This window comes from Hoplias malabaricus, chromosome 10, assembly GCF_029633855.1.
Source record: "Hoplias malabaricus isolate fHopMal1 chromosome 10, fHopMal1.hap1, whole genome shotgun sequence".
NCBI lineage: Eukaryota > Metazoa > Chordata > Actinopteri > Characiformes > Erythrinidae > Hoplias > Hoplias malabaricus.
The window spans coordinates 26,273,797-26,299,406 of NC_089809.1; the positions used below are offsets into that span (position 1 = coordinate 26,273,797).

Below are 25,610 nucleotides of genomic sequence, written 5' to 3' on the forward strand. Positions count from 1 at the left end.
GGTTCAACCAGCTGTTCAGTCTGAAGCTATAATATGTCTGTATTTTTGATAGAATATGACAAAGTTACGGGATATAAATGAGCAGCAGATGTTGGTCCTGTGTGGTCTCTGCAGCTGATACGACGCCGTGGCTTCCTTTTGTAAGATCGTAGCAACTAATTCGTATGAAAGGGGAAGCCCTGTGTGTGTGCGTGCGTGCGTGCGTGTATGTGTGTGTGTGTGTGTGTGAGAGAGAGAGAGAGAGAGAGAGAGAGAGAGAGAGAGAGAGAGAACAGAACAGAAGAGAAACTGACTTCAGATTAATCGAGGGCATCTCAGCAGTGTGCAGGATTTTCAGTCCTTTCTCATTCTGAACCCTGTACTCTAGTCGCTAGCAGCCGGTGCTTTTTAGTGCACGTGCTTCTCAGTCGTGATCAAAGCAGAGCAGAGCTTTATGAGAATGAGACAATGCCTTTTATTTTGGAATGCTGGATTTTCACCAAACCGTATTTGTTGAGGTAGGCTGTTTGTGTGTAGGATCAATGAGACATTGCTGTAAAGCAGAAGGCTGTCGTGTTTTGTTTTGTTTTTGTTTGTTTTTGTTTTTGTTTTTATATACACATTTTTTTTTTCCAAACAACAGCTCTAACAGCCTCAGTGACATGTTTTGCTGCTGTTGTGTGGATGTGTAGGAGTGTGTAAAGATGAAGGCAGGCTGACACAGAGCCAGAGTTTTCTGACCATGACCATGAGCGGTGACCGCAGCGAGCCGTCTGTGCCGCTCGACCTGCGGATCCGGGACAGAGAGCGCGGCTCTGGGGGCGGTCAAAGCGAGACGGACAGCAGCCCAATAGTCTCCCCCGCCCTTGGAGCGCAGGTGGGCGTCAAGTCTTCGCCAGCTGAACAGAAGCCTCCTGCATCCAAACTCCCGCTCCGAAAGCGACCCTTCCTACATAAGAACGATGCGGGTCTACGCGCGGGCGCAGAGCTGTGCGTGGACCCAAGAGGAAGCCCGACTCCAGCAAAGGTGCCCCGGAGTAGCAACGCGCATAACGGACAGAGCGCAGAGCCGCGAACCCAGCGCAGCGCACCGAGTCCATCCACCGGACACAGCCGCGGTCAACAGCAGACGCACGGCGCCACAAGATACCGTAAGCGACTTCTCTCTCTCTCTCTCTCTCTCTCTCTTACACACACACACACACACACACACACACACACACTGTGTATATGTAGATTCCACACTTTGTTAATGTTTCACCCAATGCGATAAAGATGCTCTAGGACTCGCTGTAACTAGCGATTTCATATAACATTCCCACTCAAGAGGAAGAGCTCCAATCCAAAAGGCTGTATATATATATATTGTATATGAACTTCAGAATATATATATATATTTTTTTTTTAAACATATGCATAACTGATTTAAATTATATGTTAATAGCATTGACACGTATTTTGTACATTTTTTAAAGCCCAATCCCAGCCATAATGAAAAACGTATATCATAAAGTGTCCTTTAATGGATTATGGAGTAAAACTCTGGAGTGTTAATAATGTAATGTAATGTTAATAACATAGCTCTGTTAAACAGTGTGTGAAACATCTGCCTGAATGGTCTGTTGGGATGCTCTCACAGTGTGTGTGTGTGTGTGTGTGAGAGAGAGAGAGAGAGAGAGAGAGAGAGAGAGAGAGAGAGTGTGTGTGTGTGTGTGAGAGAGAGAGAGAGAGAGAGAGAGAGAGAGAGAGAGAGAGAGAGAGAGAGAGAGAGAGAGTGTGTGTGTGTGTGTATTTTTGCATGTTGCAAAGAGAGGATTGCGCAGTCATGGTCAGTCCAGGCAGAATAGTTTGTCATTGTGAAACTTTCAGCCAATCAACAGGAAGTAATGAGGTTTGCTTAGTAGTCTGTTGCAAAGGATGTCAGTGGGTCAGCACACGTGTTGGAGCTATGACCCACAGATAAGCAGATATGTCCACAGTATTGTAGAAACATAAACAATATGAGAACATGTCACTAGTTTCAAATGTTACTAGATGAAAGGGTACAACGTTCTTTCTATCATTGCTTAATGGTCATTTATTTTATACACTACTACTGACTCCTCTTTTTTGTAGCAGACCATTGTAAAACCGAGTTCATCCAGATCTCATTTAGATGCTAGTGATTTGATTTAGATGATGTTAGCTTTATTTTGCTCCTGCCTGTGTATTTCATTTGTTCTTTCCATTTATGCATCATTGCAGATTATGCATACTTCTCACCATATGGGAGTGTTCCCTTTCATGTCTGTGAGGATACAAATCACCTGCTGCAAGAGGTTGCTATGGCAACACACCAAGATGAAGATGGTGACACGTAAGTAATTTGTCCATTAGGAAATATGCTTATCTTTTTTTGTTTTAAATCACCACATAGCACTCACATTTTCTTAATACGACAAGATGAGTGACATACGACCTTAAAACATAGCTTGTTTACTAAAAGTTCCTTTGAACATAGTTTGATTAGATGACTTATTCTAATTGCTGTGCTTAAAGAGTTAATGGAATTTTTAGTAATAGCACTGCTAAATAATCCAAAGAATGTCTGTGAAAGCCAACTGTGCAGAAGTATTAAACTATGTAGATATCATTCAGTCATTGTCTGTAATCGCTTATCCAGTTCAGAGTCGCAGTGGGTCCACATCCTACCCAGAATAACTGGGCGCAAGGCGGGAACACACCCTGGAGGGGCGCCAGTCCTTCACAGGACGACACACACACACACACACACACACACACACACACACATTCAGTAAAACCTATGGACACTTTTGAGTAGCCAATCCAGCTACCACTGTTGTTTTTGGACCGTGGGAGGAAACCGGAGCACCCAGTGGAAACCCACACCATCACAGCAAGAACACCCTAAACTCCTCACAGACCGTTCCCTGGAACAGGTCCAGGGTCCTGGAGCGGTGTGACAGCGACACTACCTGTTACGCCACCATGCCCCAGCTATGTAAATGTTTTGAATATAATTATACAAAGTTTCTAATCAGAGTCAGGTTGTCCTGAATTGTTAATGTTAGCGCTATGTTTTTGAACAAGTTATGGACTAAGCTGTAGTTTTTAATTGGCCATTTTCTCTACTAGACCTTGATACTCAGAATCAGCTTTTACAGTAGGCCACAATGATGGCAGGTTCACAGATCCTTCACTGAATCATATTAAACCTGCTGTAGTTGAGGCCATATATTGAGAAATCTCGCCAGCACATATTTCACAGCCATCTCACTTCCTGTAGGGAGGATGCCCTGTAGCCCCTATCTGCTCTGATTCATCGCATTGGCTCTCTCTCTCTCACTTTCTCTTGCTCTCGCTCTCTCTCTCTTGCTAACACAAGTGTGTAGGAAAACTAAAAGCATGATTAAGTGAAATAGCTTCATGAATGGGAAAATATGTATATAGTTTTAAATGTGAACTAAATTTAGTAGTGAATAAATTGGGACACAGCCTCACGTGGATTTGCTCATTATTGTGTGATGGCAGATTCCATCGAATAAATGCGGTCAATGTCTATGAAAAATGCTTACAGTAGGGGCTTAGACTATCTTAAAGAATTTATTCAATGAATCCTTATATAAAAGTGTAAATCTTCAAACCAAGCTATGCATTTATTATTATTGGTAGCCACTGTCCGCTAGAGCACAGTGGCTATATGCTACTTATTATGGTGCATTGTGGGATTGTTTAAGTTCACTGAAAATTGTGTACTGTGTTTTCGGACACCACTATAAAATGTCAGAATTGCAAAATAGTGCACTATATATTGAAGAGAGTGTCATTTCGGACTATCTTTACTTTTTGCTTGTGACTATGAAATTTAGAAACATGTTTTTATATTTTGTGTTAATTACAAGGATCAATTATGAGACATGCATGGTGCAAAGCTACATGTTACAAATATGGCACCATTATTTTCCCTGAAAGACAGGGAAGTTTAATATTGAATATTAAGATGTGCACTTCTTTCTTTGGTAACAGAATGTAATGGGAATTGAACTAATACGTCACTAATAGTGAAATAGCATGAGCATATTTTGCATCATATGCGGCAAAACTACAGCCTTAATGCGTCAAATTTGGATGTACACAGAATTGTTTCTCATATCTGTAGATTCAAAGAGGTAACAAAACCCAAGATTCATAGGATTAAGCCTGATCTGTTTTTTTCTTCAACAAAGTATATTTTCTGCTCCTGTAGACAAATCGTGCTGAGGTTTAATTCTGGTTGTGAAAGGGAAAGAGTATAGGCATGATGACTGAGTAAAACAATGAAAAATTGTGGTGTAAAAGATGGGAGCATATGAGCAGGGCCAGGCCACAGATGAACACATATAATGCTTTGTCATGCATGGACACACATACCCTTACTGTAAGACCCAAACATCCTCCCACATGATGGCAACTATGAAAGTACTGCTCTTTGTGAGCTCATGTGAGTGAAACTTGGCATTTCAAAAATGACACCTGCTGTCATGCAATATTGACACTCAGGTTTAGTCAATATGTGTTAAAACCGTTCTGTCTAAGTAAGCAATAAAGACCCTGTGTGCAAATTCACCCTGACAGGTCCCTAAGAAGGGCAAGGGCTTGAACAAAGATCTGTGCAGTCTGCTAAGGGCTTAGATTTCAATACACGTTTTTATCATTCAGCTTTTACATAAATGACGTGTTTAAAATAAAAATGAAAAGTAGTGTGTTAGGTGACCAGTGTTTGTTTTAATCGAACCAAAAGTCTGAAAACAAAAGTCCTTTGATAGAAAGGCAAACTGAAAGTCAATAATTATTTTGCAAAGAAACATTAATACTATGTAGAAACTATCCCAAAATTGTAAATATGGGTTAATTATGTATGTGGATATGTTTTATTTATTCATTCATTGTCTGTAAACACTTATCCTATTCAGGGTCATAGTGGGTCTGAAGCCTACCTGGAATCACTGGGCACAAGGCAGGAACACACCCTTGATGGGGCACCAGTCCATCACAGGGCAGCACACTATACACAAGTTTGATGATATTAATGTTGGAATTTCTGTGCTGCATATCTTGCAAGTGCATTCTCTTTGTAAGATCCACATTCCCTTTCCTTTCTTCCCTTTGTACTTCAAGTGCAATTGTTGTAATATAGATGTGTACATCCAAGTCAAATTTGGAGGGGCCATATATAAAAAGTATTGCAATAAACATAATGTAGATTTCATATATGTAGTGATTTTTGTTCAGTCTGCTCTGGTTTCTAAGCATTGAGATCAACCTATCAGAGTATGCTAATGAATCAACATTTCACAAGCTGGCAAATCTTTTTACTGGTAGGACCCGGTTTCCTGGCCTGTATCTTCATTTTACATCTGAAGCTGTCAGAGATCATCTTTCAGCAGAAAACAACATTAAGCCACACACACGCACACATGCACACACACACACATTTTGACATGCATATTAACACACACAAAAATACACACAAACACATACATAAGCACTGACTCCCCTTCTCTATAATCTGCTGTCTTACGTCAATGGGCGTTTCATCCTCTCACCTTGTTTTTTTCTCAGCGCTTAACAGACCCTCACTTTCGGGAAAGCCAGAGAGCGTGCGAGTCTGCGGTTTACTCAGGTGTCTTTCTCTCTCTTGCTCTCGATCTCTCTCTTTCTCTCTCTCTCTCTCTCTCTCTGTTCTTTTCTTTTTTTCAGCCCTTTTTAAATGAATGGGCTCAAAAAACCCAAACATCCGCTCTCCACTTCCTCTTTCACCGCTTTCTCCCCAGCTCTCTCTCTCTCTCTCTCTCTCTCTCTCTCTCTCTCTCTCTCTCTCCCACTCTCGCTCCTGTGCTTGCTCTCAACTCACTCATTTTATCAAAGAGAATTTTATAGATATAAGTAATGAATGTGCGTTCAGTAAGCCAAACATTGCTTTATATTATGAATACATTTGACCTCACTTGAATTTTGTGCATATATGATGGAACATCTTGAAGTATGTTACAGTGAGCATTTAAGTGCACATATTTTATTGCTTTGCTTCTTTAGTCCTCTCTTTATCCAGCCCATTCTTGTCCACCACAAACAAAACAGTATGAGCCAGCTTGGAAACATAGATCATTGTTTGTTCATGTGTTGCTGGTGTGTATTTTTGCAAAGGGGTTTAGTATACTGGGCTCAGTGGAGTTGTACACCTGAAACCTCAGCGATGTTGAGGTCATACATTTGTACAAATTGATTTTTTGACATTGCCACTGGGTCATTTAGTATGATGTTTAAATATAAGTTAGTTGGCAAGCATAAAAATGACAGTATTTACATAATACTTACTAACATTTTCAGGTTATAGTCACAGTTATACACATAGAGTATCCTCCTCAATATCTATAGCAATACAATACTGTTTATGTCTGAAGAGTATAGATAGAGTTAAACTACATATGTAATGTAAGACAGTTCATCCAGAGGTACTTTACCGTACATAACTATAGGTGATGTTTACTCACTAACTCAATGGTGGAGCAGCCACAGTGCAGCTAGTGCATATGAAGCACAGGCGCTGACCTCAATCCTTGGGGGTTAGATAATATCGCAGAAGACCTCACAAACAGCAAGCTATTGATAAATGACACTTATCAAGGCAATGCTCATTATTATTTAATTGTTGTATTCGATCTAGTATATTTCATCATTAACAAGATTTATACATTATGTTAATGCACATTGTTAAACACTTTCCTTCTCATATGAACAATTTAGGAGCTTTTCATGAATTCTCTGAATGTAAACTGTTAGGGATTGACAGACGTAATAGCCCAACCAAAGGAAGAATACATGATTGTAATCATTTACTGTAAAATTACCACGTTTATATACAATCAGCCACAAAATGAATCTCAACTGATTTAATACATAGGGCTTTTTTTTAATTATTGATTGTTATAACCAATCAAAGGGATTTGAATATGGACTCAAGAAAATTAGGTTTAGTGAATGTATTAATTTTTGAAGAATGTATTGTATTTAATTTTATATATTATTAAAATTCCAATATATTTAATTCATACTTGGGGTTGTGTGACCTTGCAGTGCACAGTGGCTTCAGTGAGCACATATACAGCAATACTGGGGCATTTTGTATGCCCAAGAAATCAACTTCATTTACATGTAGCAGGCTGCAGTATTCATCAGGGGCCAGATGCACATTGTTGTTTGATGTCGGTGATGTGTGACTGACGTACAAGTGGTATGTTCTGCTGAAAAAAGAATGAGTTCAAGGGTCAGGTGATAGCCAGAAGTACCACAATTGGTGTTGTTTTTTTTATATAAACATCCTTTTTATGTGGCCTTTGGTTACATTATTAGTTTTATTGTATCATCTTAGACCATTTCCTAGCAAACCAGTTACAGATCAAAGAAAATGTGCTATTACCACAACTAATGAGCTGCATGAGAGATGCATTAGCTGAAACAATGTGGTGGATGTGTTTCTTCAGAAGTAACTGCAGTTTTATGCTTTATCGTTTATTCTTCAGACTCATGCAGCCTGATGTAAGATAGCTGCATGATGAGGATATATGAAGATGTTTGGTTGTTTGGGGTTTTTGTTTTGAGAACAGCAAATGCAAATGGTACTTAGACCATGCAACCTTTTTCTAATCCTCCTAAGTCTAGGTCTGACAGTTGCATCCCCATTGTAAGCATCCTAAAATCCAAAAGAGAACGACGCCTATAGTGCTATTTTGGACTTCTAATCTCAGAAGGCAAAAGCATCACCTAGGATCAAAGCAAATATTACATATTACCCCATATTATATGGTGCTGATGCTTAGACTGTTGTGTTCAAGATATTGTGCCTCAAAGCACAAGCTGATCACAAGAATATATGAATAGGTATTTAAAAAGCAAATGCATCATGATGTATAAAAGCTGCTTCATATACTTCAAAACACTTCAGCCTTGACACTGTGCCCAGTCTTCACTGTTACTGTGAGCACCAACTCATCTGTCATGTTGGTTTCTGGTAAACAGTGGCATACAGTGCTTGTCTCAGTTTTTTTGTGTCATATTTCAGCTTCCCTTATGTCTTTGTTTATTGCCACAGCGGGCCGTGCCACAAGGGATGTGAGGTTTATGTGTCTCTGGCCTGTACAGGATGCCGCACATACGCAGCCCTGGGTTTATCTGGGGCTGCGGTCTAACTAACTCTCACTCACTTCCAGGAACTTAGAGTGTTTCATTTGTAGAGAACAGAGAAATAAAGACCATGAGACTGTGAGAATGGGTGGATCATCAAGAGCAATCATAATCAACCAAACCTTGTGCTGTGCTTGCTGTGGTTGATAAAGCTTTCAGCATCCTTCATAAAGCTGACTCCACAGCATCAGGTAAGAATAGCTATTGAGTCTCCAAACATATGAATAGTTATGAATGGGTGACTTTGTGTTCTGGGTCATTGTCAAATGCTACCAAAGTTGACATGATTATAAGCAAAATGCAGGGTACATGTTCTTTATTTAGTTCATCAAATCAAATCAAATTGATTGGTATAGCACTTTTTACAACTGATGTTGTCACAAAGCAGCTTCACAGAATTCCAGACAAAGTTTTAACATGAAATGTAAAACCAGCCAGGTGAGCAAGTCAGGGCCGACTGTGGCAAGGAAAATCTCCCCTGAGGTGAGGAAGAAACCTTGGGAGGAATCAAGGCTCACAAGGGGGGGTTGGGGGGGGGGGGGGGGGGGCTATTCTCCTCTGGTCAAACTACCAACAAATTATTGACAAAAAGGGACCCTATACTATCACATAGGTCTGCTGTTATGCTCATGTTTACTGATATAGTCATAGTATATATTATGTAATATAATGTTGATGATGATAAAAACTTGTGGATGAGGATGAAAAAAGTGTAGGGTGGGCAGCTAGTCCAAGGCAAGTGGCGTTAGTTGGAGTGTAGGCAGCTAGTCTGCACCAGTCCTTCACAGGGCAACACACACACTCACACATTCACTCACACACTCACTCACACGGACACTATTTTGAGTCGCCAATCCACCTAACGACGTATGTTTTTGGACTGTGGGAGGAAACTGGAGCACCTGGAGGAAACCCACAAGGACACAGGGAGAACACACCGACTCCTCACAGACAGTCACCCGGAGCGGAAATTGAACCCACAATTTCCAGGTCTTTGAGTTTTTCTTTGGTTAGAGCAGAGATGAACTTGATGGTGCAACAGGTAGTGTCACAGCCAATCAGCTCCAGGGTTCTGGGTTTGTGGGTTTGAGCCCCTCTGTTGGTGACTGTCTATGAGGAGTTTGGTGTGTTTTCCTTGTGTCCACGTGAGTTTCCTCCGGGGTGCTCCAGTTTCCTCCAAAACATGGTCCAAAACATGTTGGTAGGTGGATTGGTGACTCAGAAGTGTCCATAGGTTTGAGTGTGTGAGTGAATGTTTGAGTGTGTTGCCCTGCAAAGGACTGGCGCCCCCTTCAGGGTGTGTTCCCATCTTGCCGCAGTGGTTCTGGGTAGGCTCCAGACCTACCTGGACTCAGAATTGGATAAGCAGTTACAGATAATGAATGAATTAACTTTTAGGAACTAAATTCATTCACCCCTTGGATATAACCTGCACCTCCATCCTAAACATTATACCAAACACCAAGTTGTACATTATACCATTAGTTGTTCAGATATTGCTTGTATCAAGAATAAAAAAATGCACTGGCTGTGAAACTAGGCCCTTGAATACAGTCCGCTTGGTGTGTGTAAAATTTTGATCCGCAGACAACCTGATATAGTGAATTAAAATTAAAATTAATCTGTCTTTAATCAATAATTTCCTCTGATGTGAACAATGTAGCTGTCCTGATTAACTTGCAAAAATAAACATATGATGTCATGTGGAGTTGTGCAAAACTGAGCTGGAAACTTTTTAGCCTAGGTTTATGTGAACTTTTGGCCTCAAATTATTCTTTCATTCATTCATTCATTATCTGTAACTGCTTATCCAGTTTAGGGTCGCGGTGTGTCCAGAGCCTACCTGGAATCATTGGGCGCAAGGCGGGAATACACCCTGGATGGGGCGCCCTCAAATTAATTAATAATTATTTTAATATTTGTGTAATTATTATTATTTTAATGTTATAAATGGCAGCAATGGCGGCACGTGGTGCAACAAGTAGTGCGTCACACAGCTCCAGGGTCCTGGGATTGTGAGCTCAGATCGACCGCGACACTGAACTGGATAAGTGGTTACCAAAAATGAACAAATGAATGAATGAATGAATGAATGAATGGCAGCATAGTGGCACAAGAGGTAATAGCTCATAGCAATAGCACATAGCTCCAGGGTCCTGGGCTAGAATTTTGAATATGTAATGTGCTGTTTTCAAGTGATGAACTTGTGTCCTGTCCAGAGTGTATTTCTTATCTTGGCCTTATGCCCAGATTCTGGACTCACTGTGAACCTGAGCAGGATGAAGCATTTACAAAGAATGAATGAAAAGATTAATGAGATTTGTAAGCTCTGTGGATATTTCAATTTAGTGATATCAAACTTAACTACACTCATAGAACGCATTACAAAAATTGAACATTGCAAATATTACATCTAGAAACCTGAGTCTCAGTAGAGTATTTAAAATTCTTCAGCAATTTTACAGTTTTCTCTGACCTATGGGCGATAATAATCCTTAATCATAATAGTAAACAATCATTAATTACTATTGACGTGCTGGCGGCTTATTGCCAGTTTCCTTCTGGAAGCATTCAGCTGAATTTGAAGACAAAGTAGATATTCAGTTATAAATCTAAGACCCATTGTATATATTTCACAATTACATAATACCAACACTAACCAAGTAGCTAGAATATCAATTATTCCTCAGTACTTGCTTTCATGTGATGAATACAGTGAGGATAAAATGAGACTTTGACACAGTCTAACACCATGGGAATGTTCTAGATATGAAGTTAAGGGTGGTGAATCATTTACCGGATGAAAAGTGGGATGCCTTCTGCTTTTTATACTGAGAACCAAGGAACAGAGAAAGTGTGACATAGCAGTATTTTTTTTGTCTTCTTACAGGCAATGTCTGTAGGTTTGATTGTAAGGTCTGAGTCAGGGCTACATAACTCTCAGTCCAGTTTCCTCTTTTCAGTTTGATGCATCCTGTAGGACTTGGTGCACTGGCATGGTGAGATGTCTAGATTCTGAAATGATGTGTTCATTACGTAGCTTGTATCACAGTCTCATTTCAGTAGGACAGGTGAACAAAGGCAATAGTTTCTTCAAATACTATACAATACTGTAGTTAAAACCACGTTTGGCACATTTTGACATATTTTGTTTTATTTTGTGACTTTATTTCTTTTTTCTTTGTTGTATTTTACGCTTTTACGTAATTTGAAAAAATGTTTGTAGGCATTTGCATACATAATATGTGTGTAATATGTGAATATGTGTATAATAATTTTACACTTTTCAGAATAACTTTTGTAATACAGTAGTGTATATATAATGCAGGGTATGTCACCATCTGCTTCCTTGTTGAAAACTTGGTGGAATAGCCAACATGAAGCAATTATGGCACTATGCTCTAGAAAACATTCACTAGTTTACTGGCGATATGAGTCAGGGTTTCTTTTCACACTCTGCTTGTGAGGTCTTTTAGAATTCTTAATTCATTCATGGTATAAATAATAACAAAAATATTCCCCCATCATTGGGAAATGAGGGCTTTCAAACAGGACTTTCTTTTACTCATGCACCAAAGCATGAAGGAAAATACAACATTTTTTTTCTTGGAATGTAATTTCATATTTTATTCTCCATCACATTTTGATATTGTTTTATTCATAGACCTCCTATACCACAACAACAATTACGAATCAAACAAAATCTGAGAACACAACAATATTAAAAGAGGATGCAAAGCTAATACAAACACAAGAACAGAACTATACATGTGAACAGAAATACAAATCCAAGAGCAGAAATATAAGTGGGAGAACACAACAGCATTAACTTAAATGCTGCATTTTGTCATTGTCCTATTAAAAACATGCATCGTTCAAAAGAGTAACTTTACAGGAGAGGGGAAAAAAACCTATTTAAATTCCAATGTATTGTTTGTAATGTTGTTAGTAAATTCCAAGTAATGTTAGTGCATTTATACTGGCCATTCATTATGAAATTTTCAGACAATATGAAGGACAGCAGCTGTGTTCAAATGATTTAGTAAACAAAAACACAAAAATTGAGATACGTGTTTTTTTAGTTGGATGATTTGCTGCACAGGAGGGGAGCTCACACCAGAAAAGCTAACAGCCAATAACTTCAAGTGCCAAATTTGGCACCCCACTGTTTTTGAGAGCATACATTTTTTTTCCTTTGGTGTTTTTTAATTTTTTTTTTTGCTCCTGTGTTTTTTTAGTTACTGGTTGCAAACACCTATGTGTAAAATATCATGGCAATTTCAACCAACAATAAAGTAAATCAATTTCCACAGAGTAGAAACACACTTGACATATTTTTTTTTAATTCTTGAAAAGACAGCTCTTTTCCCCTTTTAAGTGTGCATTTAGTTGCTGCAAAAATTTCTTTGAGCGATGCCATAGAAGAACCACATTTTTTCCATAAAGTACCAAAAACTAATTCTTTGAAATGGGAAAAGAACCGAATAAGTGATGGATTTTTAAACTTTTAAAAGGTTCTTCAAACTTGCATGTTTCTTAAACAAACATGGTTCTAAAATGGAAAGTGGTATTTCTGTGGCAGCGCTCAAATCCTTATAGCACCTTTGTTTTTAAGAGTGTACAAAATACAGCAAAATGTTTCTTCTGCATTAACCCACCTTTTTAAGCAGTTAAACACATGCACACACACAGCAGCAGCAGGCAGCAGGCAGCTATCTCAGCACCCAGGGACCATTTGAGGGTTAACTGCCTAGCTCTTCAGCTGTAGATGTAGAGGAAGAAGACAGCGCTGTTCCCCACCCAGAATCTTTGTGCCAGTCATGGGGATGGAAGCTTGCTTGTGTTACCATTAGGCCAGAGTTTCCCCACATACACTTGTGTTTCTGCCCATTAATTACAACTATGATTATTATTCAAAACTGAAAGAAGGGTGTCATTGTCATTGACATCAGGAAGTCACCCCTATCCAAAGTGCCTTTTACTGGAAGCCTCTTTAAAGAAGAGAAAAGAAAAAAAACACACCACAGTTTGAGTCCCTTACTCGCTTTCATTCGGACCTACCTCTTTATGCTTTCAACTTGCACACAGAAGTGGAGGTTTTCTTTGAAGTGATGAGGAGATAAGCATTTCCCTGTACAAACTGGGTTCAAGATCAGTCGCATGTGGACAGTGTGTTCAAAATGACTCAATGCTGGTTTAAACCTTTCATAACCTGTCATTTATAGAATCAGGTAATGGATTGCTATGTTAATCAGTCCTTTCACTCAGCTGTCAGACCCACATATACTGGATTTAAAAGTAGAAAAGCCACTGGTCAGCAAGAGATTTGCACTTCCATATGTGTGTGCAAGCACTGCGGAATCTTTTTAACAGTAAAGTTACAAAATATATGTATTAGGTAACAAAATAGATCAGAGAATAAAATACAGAACTGCTTTTACTCTGTGATGTTAAATAATTTAAAAATAGTTATTTCCCATAAAAGCCTCTCTTCTGTGCATTGAGAGCTTGATTTAAATTGTGGAGATTAAAATTTGAAATGGTTTTAGCAAATAATTACTTGAAATAAATACTTCCAGGACAATTACCTATTTTTAAGCATTATGTATAATGCATTTATGCATATATTATCAGAATGTACATTTTCAATTTTGGCATTTGATAGATACTTACAAATGTAAGGTAATGCACTATTAAGAGACTTGTTCAAGATGGTGTAATGTTATTTTTCAGCCCAAGCTGGAAATGAAACTTGTTTGATTTACTGTCCATAACAATTGCATATGATTAAATATGTGGATTCCCTGTAGTCAGTCTTTCAGAGTTTGAGATTTCATAGAGGTTTAGGGAATGCAATTCTTTTCCATTAAGTTATATTTACAGAGAAATTACACTATAAATATTTAAAACCAGGAATATATTTTTGTCTTTGTACATTTGGGGCTTCAGCATTCACATCCTTGTTTAATTAAATGTTACAGTTAATTTTAACCAGAACTTATATATTAACACATATTTTATATGACTTATATCAAACACACTATTCGGAAAGGTCTAGCTGGGTGAATAGCACTCAGTGATAGCTGGGTGTTGAGATTGGGGGAGGAAAATCATGACATTTCTTAATATTTCCTGCCCCACTGGTGACATAATGAAAAGCAGAACATTTTTCAGCAATGGGAAGGTTTTAGATTTTAATGGAATACAATTGTGAAACATTTTGGTTTTAATATTATGATATGGTGTATAATGCTTAATATGACTTAATATGAGTGAGTGTAAATCTATAAATAATATACTGACATAAAGAGTGAAACAAATGGACAGTCAGTTGGAATCTGAAAATATTTTCATTGTGCAGAAAATCCCTCGAATGACCAGGAATAGAACAGAAGCCTGCTCATAAAGCCAAGAACAAACATGCATTTAATTAAATTTGCAGAAACAGAAGTCAAAACACAAAAACAAAACTGGTAAATGCCAAGAATAGAACAGCCTTATTTTAGAAAAAGTACCTAAAAGAACTGTCCGGTATCCAAGGCATGCCACTTATGAAACTTGATAGCCTACTGAAACATAACTTACACTCATTCAAAGTACTTACTGCTGAAAAAGTTCTTAGTACTGAATGCAACTGTAATCCAGTGATTCATCGTGCAGCAATTTGGTGGAGTTAAAAGAGGAATATTCTTAACTGGGCAAGTCAAAAAACTGCCATTTCACAAGAAAATTGCATAAGCAGTCTAAAATAATATGGTGCGATAAAGATCTGGAAAACCATCATCAAGGTGATAAGCATTGTCTGCCATTGTCTATTATACAGATCAGGATGTCATTGTATCCTGTGTAATTTGTTTGTAATTTGTAATTTGTTCTGGTCTAAAATGGAATATTAATACAATAATGAGAAATAAATGTTCTCAGAAGAGTAAAATACATATATTTGATTTTTTGTCACTTTTGTTTAAGTGCTTTTTTAATATATACTTGCAACATTTTTAAAAATGATTATAATAACTTTCCATCATGTATTTCATATTTGTTACTTTACATAAATTCTCCACTAAGGTGATCATAATATATATCTTTAGCAAGCAGTTTTTACAACAATATATATATATATATATATATATATATATATATGTGTGTGTGTGTGTGTGTGTGTGTGTGTATGTGTGTGTATGAAAACCTGTGTTTGTGTCATAGTTTGACAAATGTTCTTTGTGTGTGTTATTGCAGGGCTCTGCACATTGCTGTGGCTCAGGAGAAGGAAGCAGTAGTTAAAAGGCTGATTAACATTTTATACAGAGCGCGCAAGGACTTGGATTTATACAATAACCTAAGACAGGTAGGGCACATGCACTTGACACACATTTGTTTTTTTGTTTTAAAATCAGGACACAAAGATTTCATAAGGATTATATGTGTAAGTATCTATGTATAAATGCATAAGATGCTTACTAATTATAACCCGAAATCTAACCTCAATGCTGACCTTAATTTCAGTAATCAAAAAAAAAAAAACGTTTTGCTTTTCCAGGTTTACAAAACATGGAACTTAATCTCTTTGAATTTGCAGGACATATTTTTCCCAGGCTTAAAGCCACACAAGTGTCTTTAGTTAGTTGTCATGAGTTTAACAACATAATAGGACCATATTCCACTGCACATATTCAACGGACAACAAAAAAGCAGGTATTATATGCGTGGTGGATCAATTTCAGTATTACAGTGCCTCTGATGTGGTGGCATCTTAGTTGGTTTATTTGCAATTTTAATTAATTTTAATACTAAATCAAAAGTAATAGAAGTAGAATAAGCAGTGATTTATTTATTTATGTATGTGTTCATCCAAACGTGATTTTCATCCTGATTTGGCTAATCTGTGCATTAGTTCAATCTGTGCGATGGTGGGGAACTTAAACAAGGAATCTGAATCTTTACTTGTAAATAGTGCTCAGAAATATACATTTCTTTCCTGAAAATATTCAAATTCATATGACATTTTACTGTATTAATGTATTTTTGTATTTATTCTAGTGTTATGTTGAATGTTTAGAAGCCTAAGACTTGTAAGCAACACTGCATTTAGAAATTTGTCCCTATAGTGAAAGTGGAAATAGAGGGCATTTAAAACTCAGTTAATGCACATAATTGGACCTCAAGGGCCATTGCTGTCGTAGGGGAATGCATTGCTGGAATCTTGGAGGTCCAAGATGTATATCTACAGTGTTTTCTGACAGTGTGGTTTATGAAGAGAAGCTGATAAATAACACCTGATGGCTGCAGCTGAATACATGAGCATGCAAAAGAGGAAGCATTCACTTTCCTGGTAATTTTTCATTCCAGACATAGCTCAGCTTTACTTCTAGTGGTTATGTAAGCTTTGGTGGTCAGCACCTATGTACCACACCATGACATAAAACACACTGTAAAAACACTTCTCACAGGGAACTGCTTTTTCTTCTTTCCCACAGTGTGCTGTGTTTATGGCTTAGCCCCCTAGGAGTGTCCCCACACTTTCACATTCTATTCTCCTCTTTCTCTCTCTGTTCTACTATCTCTTTCCCTCTCTTTTTTAAAAAAAAAAAAGCACTTCCACCATTCTCACCCTTTTTATCATCCGTGATAGCTACTTCATGTGTAACCAAACCTCAGAATTCACCTCACTTCATGTTGAGGTTTCTGTCAGCACACACACAGCAAGCCAGTTACCAGAAGCTACGCCTGTGTCGTGCCTGTGAACTGAGTGCTGTGTTTTTTTTTTCTTTCAGCCGATTCATTTAGCTTTGACTTATATCCTGTCTTCATTCACTTCCCTTCCCTAGAACTGAAGCACTGTACATTCCAAACGGTACTGTGTGTATTTGTGTATATGCAAGTGTACATGCATGCTCTTCATGCATGTGCCGGTACACTAGGTGGAATAATTGATGAACAGAGAGTAAGTATTACTGTGGTCTAGCAAGTCATCTTGGCTGTAGAAAGTCTCATAGTGGAATCCAACTTTCATGAAATATTCACAATATTCATTTATTCATTCATTCATTGTTTGTAACCGCTTATCCGGTTGAGGGTCACGGTGGGTCCGGAGCCTACCTGGAATCACTGCGTGCAAGGCGGGAGGCACCAGTCCTTCACAGGGCCACACACACTCACACATTCACACCTATGGACACTTTTAAGTAACCAATCCACCTACCAACGTGTGGGGTTTTTTTTGGACCATGTGAGGAAAGTGGACCTCCCAGATGAAACCCATGCAGACATGGGGAGAACACACCAAACTCCTCACAGTCAGTCACCCGAAGCGGGACTCGAACCCATAAACCCAGGACCGTGGAGCTGTTTGACAGCGACACTTCCTGTTGTGCCCTATTCACATGATAATTAAAAAAAAACACAAAAATCAATTTTCATACAAAAGCAACTTAAGTGTTGCTTAAATAACTAAAGCTGTCTGCATGGTTTTTGATTAATAGCTCATTAATCATCAAGGCATTCTCATCAGATTCATGGTTCCCTTTTTAAGTTCCTGCCTGCTCAGAGAGAAACATGGGTGTATGTAAGGGCGTTAACTGGGAGTAATTAAGTAAGAAATGAAGCTCATGGAGTGCTTCGTTGCAATAAATATGTAAGTGTCTTGGATTCTGGTGAAACACCTTGAAGCATATGAGTATGTTATCTTTTTCAGGGGGCCTACATTTGGAATATTGAGATCTAAACAGCAATGAATCATCACTTAAATTTTCAGTGCTCAAATGTGTTTGCATTGTACAACAAGGCCTCCAGACCTGCACAGTCAAATAGTTGCCAGGGTCAATATAAAACAGCAAACATCAGTGTATGTCAGTGTATTCTCAGCTGATTTCAGAAAGTGTTACTACTACTACCACTGTCTCTATATTACTGTGCTACCTACAGCATGTTTACACCCACACTTCTAGCGTGACCATCACTAACTCTGACATTTAAAGCACAAATGGAGATAATCTGCTGGCTGAGTGCTGACTTTTTAAATAACTTTTTAAACACTAACAAAGAAAAAAAAAACAATAACTTTGCTTTAAAATCACAGTTGATGTTGTTTATGTGCTAGATTCCAAGGCAAGTGTTAGTTGTGTACACTCCAACTGCATGTGCATTTTTGTAATGTGTTTGTGCATGCTTTGTTCTGTCTGTGTTCACACTACAGTTCTGTAGAGTGTGATCATTATAAGCATGAATTATAAGTTGTCTGTTAAAGTGGCAGCCCTGTGTGTGCATTTGTGTACGAGCGTGTGTGTTTGTGCGTATGAACTTAAGTATCCTCATTCCGAGAAGTCACATGATGCCCCTTGCACACAGGCTGTTTCTCAACATACCTTCTGTTGTGGTTCAGGGTTAGAGAGGGACTTTCCCTGCAGCAGTCTCTCTCTCTCTTTCTCTCTCTCTCTCTCTCTCTCTCTCTCTCTCTCTCTCTCTCTCTCTCTCTCTCTCCCACTACTTTGTACCTCACTGGACATTCTATTTAGACACATTTTGTTTCCCAAAAATGGTAACTTCATAGGTGAAAGAAAGCCTTTTAACATTTTTCTCAGTCAATGTAAAGGGTCTTACCTTAATTTTAATTGATGTAAATCCCTGCATATGGTCCTTTTTTTCATGAAACATCAGTGATATACATGTTCACATCAGTGCCAGAACAGATATTGTTGTGTTATTGTTGAATAAGTGTAGTTAATCATTATGGTAATAACAAGCATTTTCTGATTTGATTGTTTTTATTTTCATGCTGTTATGAAAGAAATAAATGTAGAAATTACTTTCTTTTTTGTAACTAGTAAATAACATTTGTTTGTTTTTTTTCTACACACTACTCACAATGTTTTCTAAACACTTAGAGAGTGGTTTGCCCCTTTGTTGTTTCTCACTTCCTTTCCAGGCAGGAATGTGAAAAAATAAAGATACACTGCAGGGGAGAGGAAAGGGATTTTCCCTCAATAATCCCATTCTTCCTTGCGACTCCCTCCTCCCCTCTGCTCTATCGCTTCCGACTCTTCCTCTCCTACCCTCACTTGCCCTCTGTCCACCCTTCCTTTTCCCCCACTTCTTCACACCCTTTTATGTTTTTCTTATCTTGCTTTTGAAGCTATGGTGTTTGCTCTTTGGGCTGGTTCTTCCAGGGTTAAATGATGGTTGTACATATGAACAATAACACCGTGTACATTTGTGAGCACATTTGCTTTTAATAAGTCTCATAATAAACAATGGACCTATTTTAGAACAGAGCTTCTTTTATTTATGTTCTGTTATATAGTACTCTACATCCACTGGTTCAGATTTCAGTGTTTGCGAAATGGAGTAACAAAGCATGCACTCATTCTTAAACGTCCGTAGAATAGTGTGATACGCTGTGACTCAGACAGGATTCAGGGAAATCGGGGCATTTTTCACAGGAAGGGAGCGCCACAGGCATTGTGACACTTGGAAAAATTTCTCTGCACTGTACTTTTGGATCTTTGTAATTTTTACCCCTTACTGTTACTGAAACATTGGCTCCTCCTCTTTCCTGAAGAATACAGGGTGCCCTCTAGTGCCATTTTTACCTGAGGAAATGAAATTAATATTTATTGGTATCACTGAAGTCATGCAGATATTCTACACTTTATGCTTACTGTATAAAACATTCTCTCTTACTATGTGGGTACAATATTGTTACCCTTCTTCAACCCTACTGTATTCCACTTGTACTTTAAAATGGTGAAGCATAATGGAAACAGTGGCTTGGATCTTTTAAGTGACCTGAAGACAAAAAAGATGCACATCAGTGTATTATGAGTATGACATAAGTTTAAGTGCATGCCTGTGTATGTGCATATTTCCACGTACTTTAACAGACAGGTTTGAGCAGAAAGGCCTGTATGTGTGTGTGTGTGCTGTGTTTGGCTATGTGTATATTTGTGCTCTAAATAGGGAGTACTTGGTGTGTCTTTAAATTCTTATCTAGCTGTCAGTTCTCTGTGGCACTGACCTTTAACCTGTTAGACGGGTTCTAACTCAGAGCTTTCATTGATGGGAATCAACCAGGATGTGATTCATATTTACAACTCAAATAACCCTGCATGGCCAAACAAACCTGCATGTGTTAATGTAGTTTCCTGTGAGTTTGATTGATTAATGAAATCAGGTGAACATTGTTGCATTAATTTATTTTTATATCAACATTTTGCAAAGTGTCAGTCTGTTATAAGTGTTAATAACAATAGTTTAAATGAATCACTGATCTGATTATTTTTGATAAATAAATCCAAAATGAAAACAGTGTTAAAGGACAGGAAATATTAAGGATGATAATTAGTTACTAGGGACATTTGTAAGTTAAACTGAAGCTCTAATGGAAAATCCAGAAGTATATTTTAAGTATTTTTACATTTAAACTGATGTATAATGTTGCTTTTGTTCACATGAACTATTTATTAGTCTTGCTAGATACTACATAAAATATCTGTTATGTTTAACTAATGAACTATTTTCATTATTCATAATACCGCAAAACTTAAATTAGTTTCATAGTTATGGATCTGTGTACAGTAATTTCTGAAAAACAATATTATTCAGTAAGTACAAGAACGCTTAGTAGTAAAAGGGATGAATGTCAGCCTGGAGGGTAAAAATGAATTATATAAGAATAATTTCAATTTATAGGCACCATCAAATATGATTAAATAAAGTGGCATTCCATTTCCTCATCCTTAGACTCCTCTACATTTGGCAGTAATTACTCGTCAGCCAGCTCTGGTGGGTGCTCTCCTGCAGGGTGGGGCTGACCCTGGAGCACTGGATCGAAATGGACAGAATACGTTACATTTGTGTTGTGAGCACAATGAGGAAAGCTGCCTGTCTGTGATTCTCTCCCACCTCACCCACACCCCATGCTGCCCTTCTGCCTTCTTGGACAGCAGAAATTATGCTGGTGGGTATTTAAATCTGATATGAAATATTACAAAATGGTTAGCATGCTGAGGACTATCTATCCCCGATTCCATATATCTATTTCTCTCTCTCTCTCTCTCTCTCTCTCTCTCTCTCTCTCTCTCTCTCTCTCTCTCTCTCTCTCTGACCAATGTCATTAGCAGTACTAACAAAAGACCCTTTGTCACTTGCCTTACAGGATTAATATATTATAGATTTATATATAGGACTTTTATAAGGACTATAGATAAGAACTTTTTGTTTTGTTTTGAATGTCAGTTACTGTCAGTTTTGAAAATAGTCCTTGGTAAGAAAAGGTCAGTTTTGTTCAGCTATAGGTCATAACCATTTTAATTTACCTATTTGAATGTAGAGAAAGCCCCTAGAACCACAGAGGAAGGGTCTGAACAGCTGAACCTCTTGGATTACTGTGTGTGGGGGGGTGTGAGTTTGTGTGTGTGTGTGTGTGTGTGTGTGTGTGTGTGTGTGTGTGTGTGTGTGTGTAGGGAGCCTGCTTATCTGAGGAAGGCTCTGTTACCTGTGCCTATAAGAAATTCATATTGGGAAACTAATTATGTACTGTAATAACTCTGAACAGTCATCATCATCATCTTCTTTGCTGCTTAATCCATTTCAGGCTCGTGGTACGATATATTATTTAATATGCTAAATCCAAATAAAATACTGAAATATGTGTGTTTTGCTCAGTAAAGGAAGTCCAGGCCTGATTGTGTGGGTTATGAGATTTGAGCTAGGTATCAGATGTAACAGACTATTAATAGTGGGTTAAATTCTGTTCAATTCCAGGTTTGACCCCTCTCCATCTGGCCGTTCAAGATGGAAATTTAAAGCTGGCTAAGATGTTACTGGACAGTGGAGCTGATATCAATGCTGTGGTCAGTGAACCTAATCCATTCATCATCCTAACACAAACGCATATGTTTCTGTCTGTTGTGGCTGTTGGGCTGTTGTGGTCTCTGAAATTTGTTTGAATGGTTTCAAGTCCAGCAAGTTATTAAATACTGTCATTGCACCAATCCTGTTATTTGTGTATGGCTGTCAAATGCACAAACTTTGCACAGATTTGTTTTATTCCTTCATTCAAACAATCAATTATCAATTTTTTTATTTAAATATGCATGGATCACTCTTCTGTTCCCCCAGGACATTAAGAGTGGCCGCAGTCCGCTGGTACATGCTGTGGAGAACAACTGTTTGGAGATGGTCAACTTTCTTATTGAGGTATGTTCCTAAGAATAAAGCGGGTTTCTGTGGTATTCTGGGGTGTACACAGCAAATTCAGTGTTATATCAACACCATTAGTGTAAAAATGTAAACTTGTGTTAATTGAACACTAATAGTGTTGATTTAACACTGGTGAATTTGCTGTGTATGTATGTGTGTGTTTTAGTTGCATTTCAGAGGCACTGTCTTATGACTCCTGTACCCATACTCCTGTATGACTTATGACTTATGACTCCTGTACCCAGGGATTCTACAATATTTCACATGAAGCCAAAAGCCCCTTCTTTCATTTTGGGTGCTTAAATGGTTGAGGGCTAAATTTACAGATAGAACACATACACATCATATTATTTTGTACAAACTAGACATTTAAGAATAAAGAATAAATAAGTAATTATTTTTGAATAGGTAACACATGAACAATGGATGGAAATAGATATTTACATCCAAGATAGTAGAGTGCTGGTGTTGTAAATGGAAAACATATTAAAAGGTTTCATTTAACAGGAACATTATAATGTTTCATAGTACTTTAATATTATGTGATACTTGTTTACTACAAGCTCCATACAGCACAGGAGTGAGGCAAGGTGCAGAAACTGTTTTTTAGACGTTTTGACTTGGTTTTCTTTCTTCTTTGTTCTTGTTTACACCATATTTATGCATATTTATCCACATAAAATGTAATACAAAATCAGAACCACTCATTTTATACCATGTTTTCAGACTTAGGTAATTCAAAGTCTCTTGTGCACTCTTAGAGACAGAGCCTTCCCCAGACTTTCTCCGTGCCTCTGGAACTCCCTCCCTCCAGAAATTCAACAGCCAACCTTTCCATTGCTATTTAAATCCAACCTTAAAACATATCTGTTTTCTGTTGCATTTAAATATTGTGCCAGCGTGCACCTGAGCACCAGTCTGTGAAAATGTGTATTTTAAAACCTTTGATGAGATATTTAGTTTCCTCATTATCTTAATCTGCTTCTCACTTCTTCAGAATGGCTGTAACGTGAATGCACAGTCATACAGTGGTAACACAGCCCTCCACAGCGCCTGTGGCCGTGGTGAAGTAGAGGCTGTCAGAGTGCTTCTGAAGAATGGTGCTGACAGCAGTTTAAAGAACTACCACAATGACACTGCTGTCATGGTGGCCAAGAACAAGAAGGTGAGAATGTGAAGTTGGATCATAGTACAAAGTAAAATTTTCTAAAGATAACTTGGTTATATTTAGTATTAGAATCCCATAAAGAAAAAGGTAAGTCTATAAGTGAGTTTACAGTCCTTATTCAGATTCTATTATTAGTACTTCTAATGAAGATGAATCTTCCGTGTTATGGAAAATTATGGAAATTACTTTTCCATCAGCTCTACAGGATGCAAGTGCTGCCTGTTAATGGTGATTATCAGCACTTACAAGCATCAAAGTACATTAAGTTTATTGTTTCTACTAAATTTTGGTATCTTTTTCATTTTCTGGTCAGGTATCTGATGTGCTGCGTGGGAAGACAACACGTGGCCACACATTGAAAACTCAGCACAGCTTTAATGGTGAGATAGGAGCTTAAATATATTTGCATATATATATATATATATATATATATATATGTATATATATATAACAACAAATTTGTGCTTTCAGCTATTGCACCAATTTGTCATTGCCCAGTGAGAAAACATAAATAAATAAATAACTAATAATAAATTAGTTAGCAATTCTAACCTTTCCTCCTACCCACTGGGCTCTCTTGCAGTATAGAGACTCATTCTCATTTAGAGGAACATGCGCTGAATCCAGTCATTCTGAGCAAGGCGGTTTAGACAGGGTGACAAAAGCACTGTGTATTTTCTTTGTCTTTGTGGTATTTTGCTCAAAGCATGTCATAGTTGATTTACTGAGACCCCAGAGAACTGGGTAAACTTAAGGAAAAGGAGTATAATATGCCCCCTTTAAGTTGACGGATGCTATGCTCGACTGTCTAATATTCTGAAATCATGAACTTGAATACAAATATTTAACTGTGGAGCCTTGCCATACTCTGCCTTAACAATGACAGGTTTGAATGATGGTAAGGCCCTCACTCCTCTTTCACTAATCACTGATAAGTTGGCAACAAATGGACTCTCTTGCTAAAATGTTATCTAACTATCTATCCATCCATAATTCCATTTGATGTTTTACTTTTTAGGTGCCCCATCTCCAAACAACATGACCCATTCTCCACTGGCCAATCCCAACCTTCTACCAAGCATCTCTCTCTCTCCTGCAGCTGCACATAACCACTCGCCACAGAGTCAGTCTTGCGAAAGCAGGTCAGGAAACCAGTCACCAACAGAAACTCAGGAAGAAGATGAGCTTCAAAGGAGAGCAAGGACATTTCATGAAACAACAGATAATAGAGTGGAATATGGGTTGTCAATACCCTCTTACTCCTTTTTTCCCACACATCGTTATGACACTCTCATGCCCCCTGTTCTATCAAGTTTCCCTGCTTACTATTCAACTGCTTTTCAAAGACATCCTTATCCCACTGACACAGAATTCATCCTATTACCAGCCGGTCTTGGAAGGACTGATCCACTTTCCCAGGGTCTACACCCAAATTCCATTGCCACACAGTCACGGCCCTCTAGTCATAACAGTGAGCAGTCAGATAATTCTAATATGAGCAGTGAGGAGAAAGGCATAAGTTGATTATGACCAACTTTACCCTTCTATTTTGAAAATACTTGCACTGCTGCATATCTTTCTACACTGTGAGGATTTACAAAGACTTATATCCATGATCAAGGAAAACGAAAATGTGGCTGGTCCATCCAACAAGGGAGTTTATTCAATGTAGCCTATAATTTATGGTTAATGTCACATGTTATGGTTTTGTATCCAATATATTTCAAAACATTGTGTTCAAGCTGAGATGAGAAGTGTAGATTTAGCCTAAGAAATCTTTATACTCTTTACAACTTGAAGCGCTGACTATTTTCATATTTATGCAATTTACAGTTGTGAAGGGGCATTGTCTGTGAAATTATGTGCTTATGTTAAGAATTCATATTGATTCTAAGGTCACTGAAAATGACTTTTTCAGTAATTCAAGTGGAAAGTCCTTAAATAAGTAGTTAGACTGTGACGTGGCTTTTTTTTTGTTTTTGTATGTACTTATGAACTCTGAAATTATTGTAAATATATAAAAATGTAAATTACTCAGAGA

General features: G+C 38.0%; 1 protein-coding gene across 1 annotated transcript; it reads left to right on the forward strand.

Annotated features, from left to right (window-relative positions):
• The first annotated feature begins 323 nt into the window (after positions 1–323).
• Positions 324–25,610, forward strand: bcl3 (BCL3 transcription coactivator). The gene is made up of 9 exons (XM_066683914.1): positions 324–1,130; positions 2,224–2,335; positions 15,442–15,550; positions 20,941–21,157; positions 21,964–22,052; positions 22,321–22,398; positions 23,399–23,566; positions 23,883–23,949; positions 24,588–25,610. Exons 1-9 carry the CDS (start codon positions 722–724, stop codon positions 25,091–25,093), a joined length of 1,755 nt encoding a protein of 584 aa, XP_066540011.1. The 5' UTR covers positions 324–721; the 3' UTR covers positions 25,094–25,610.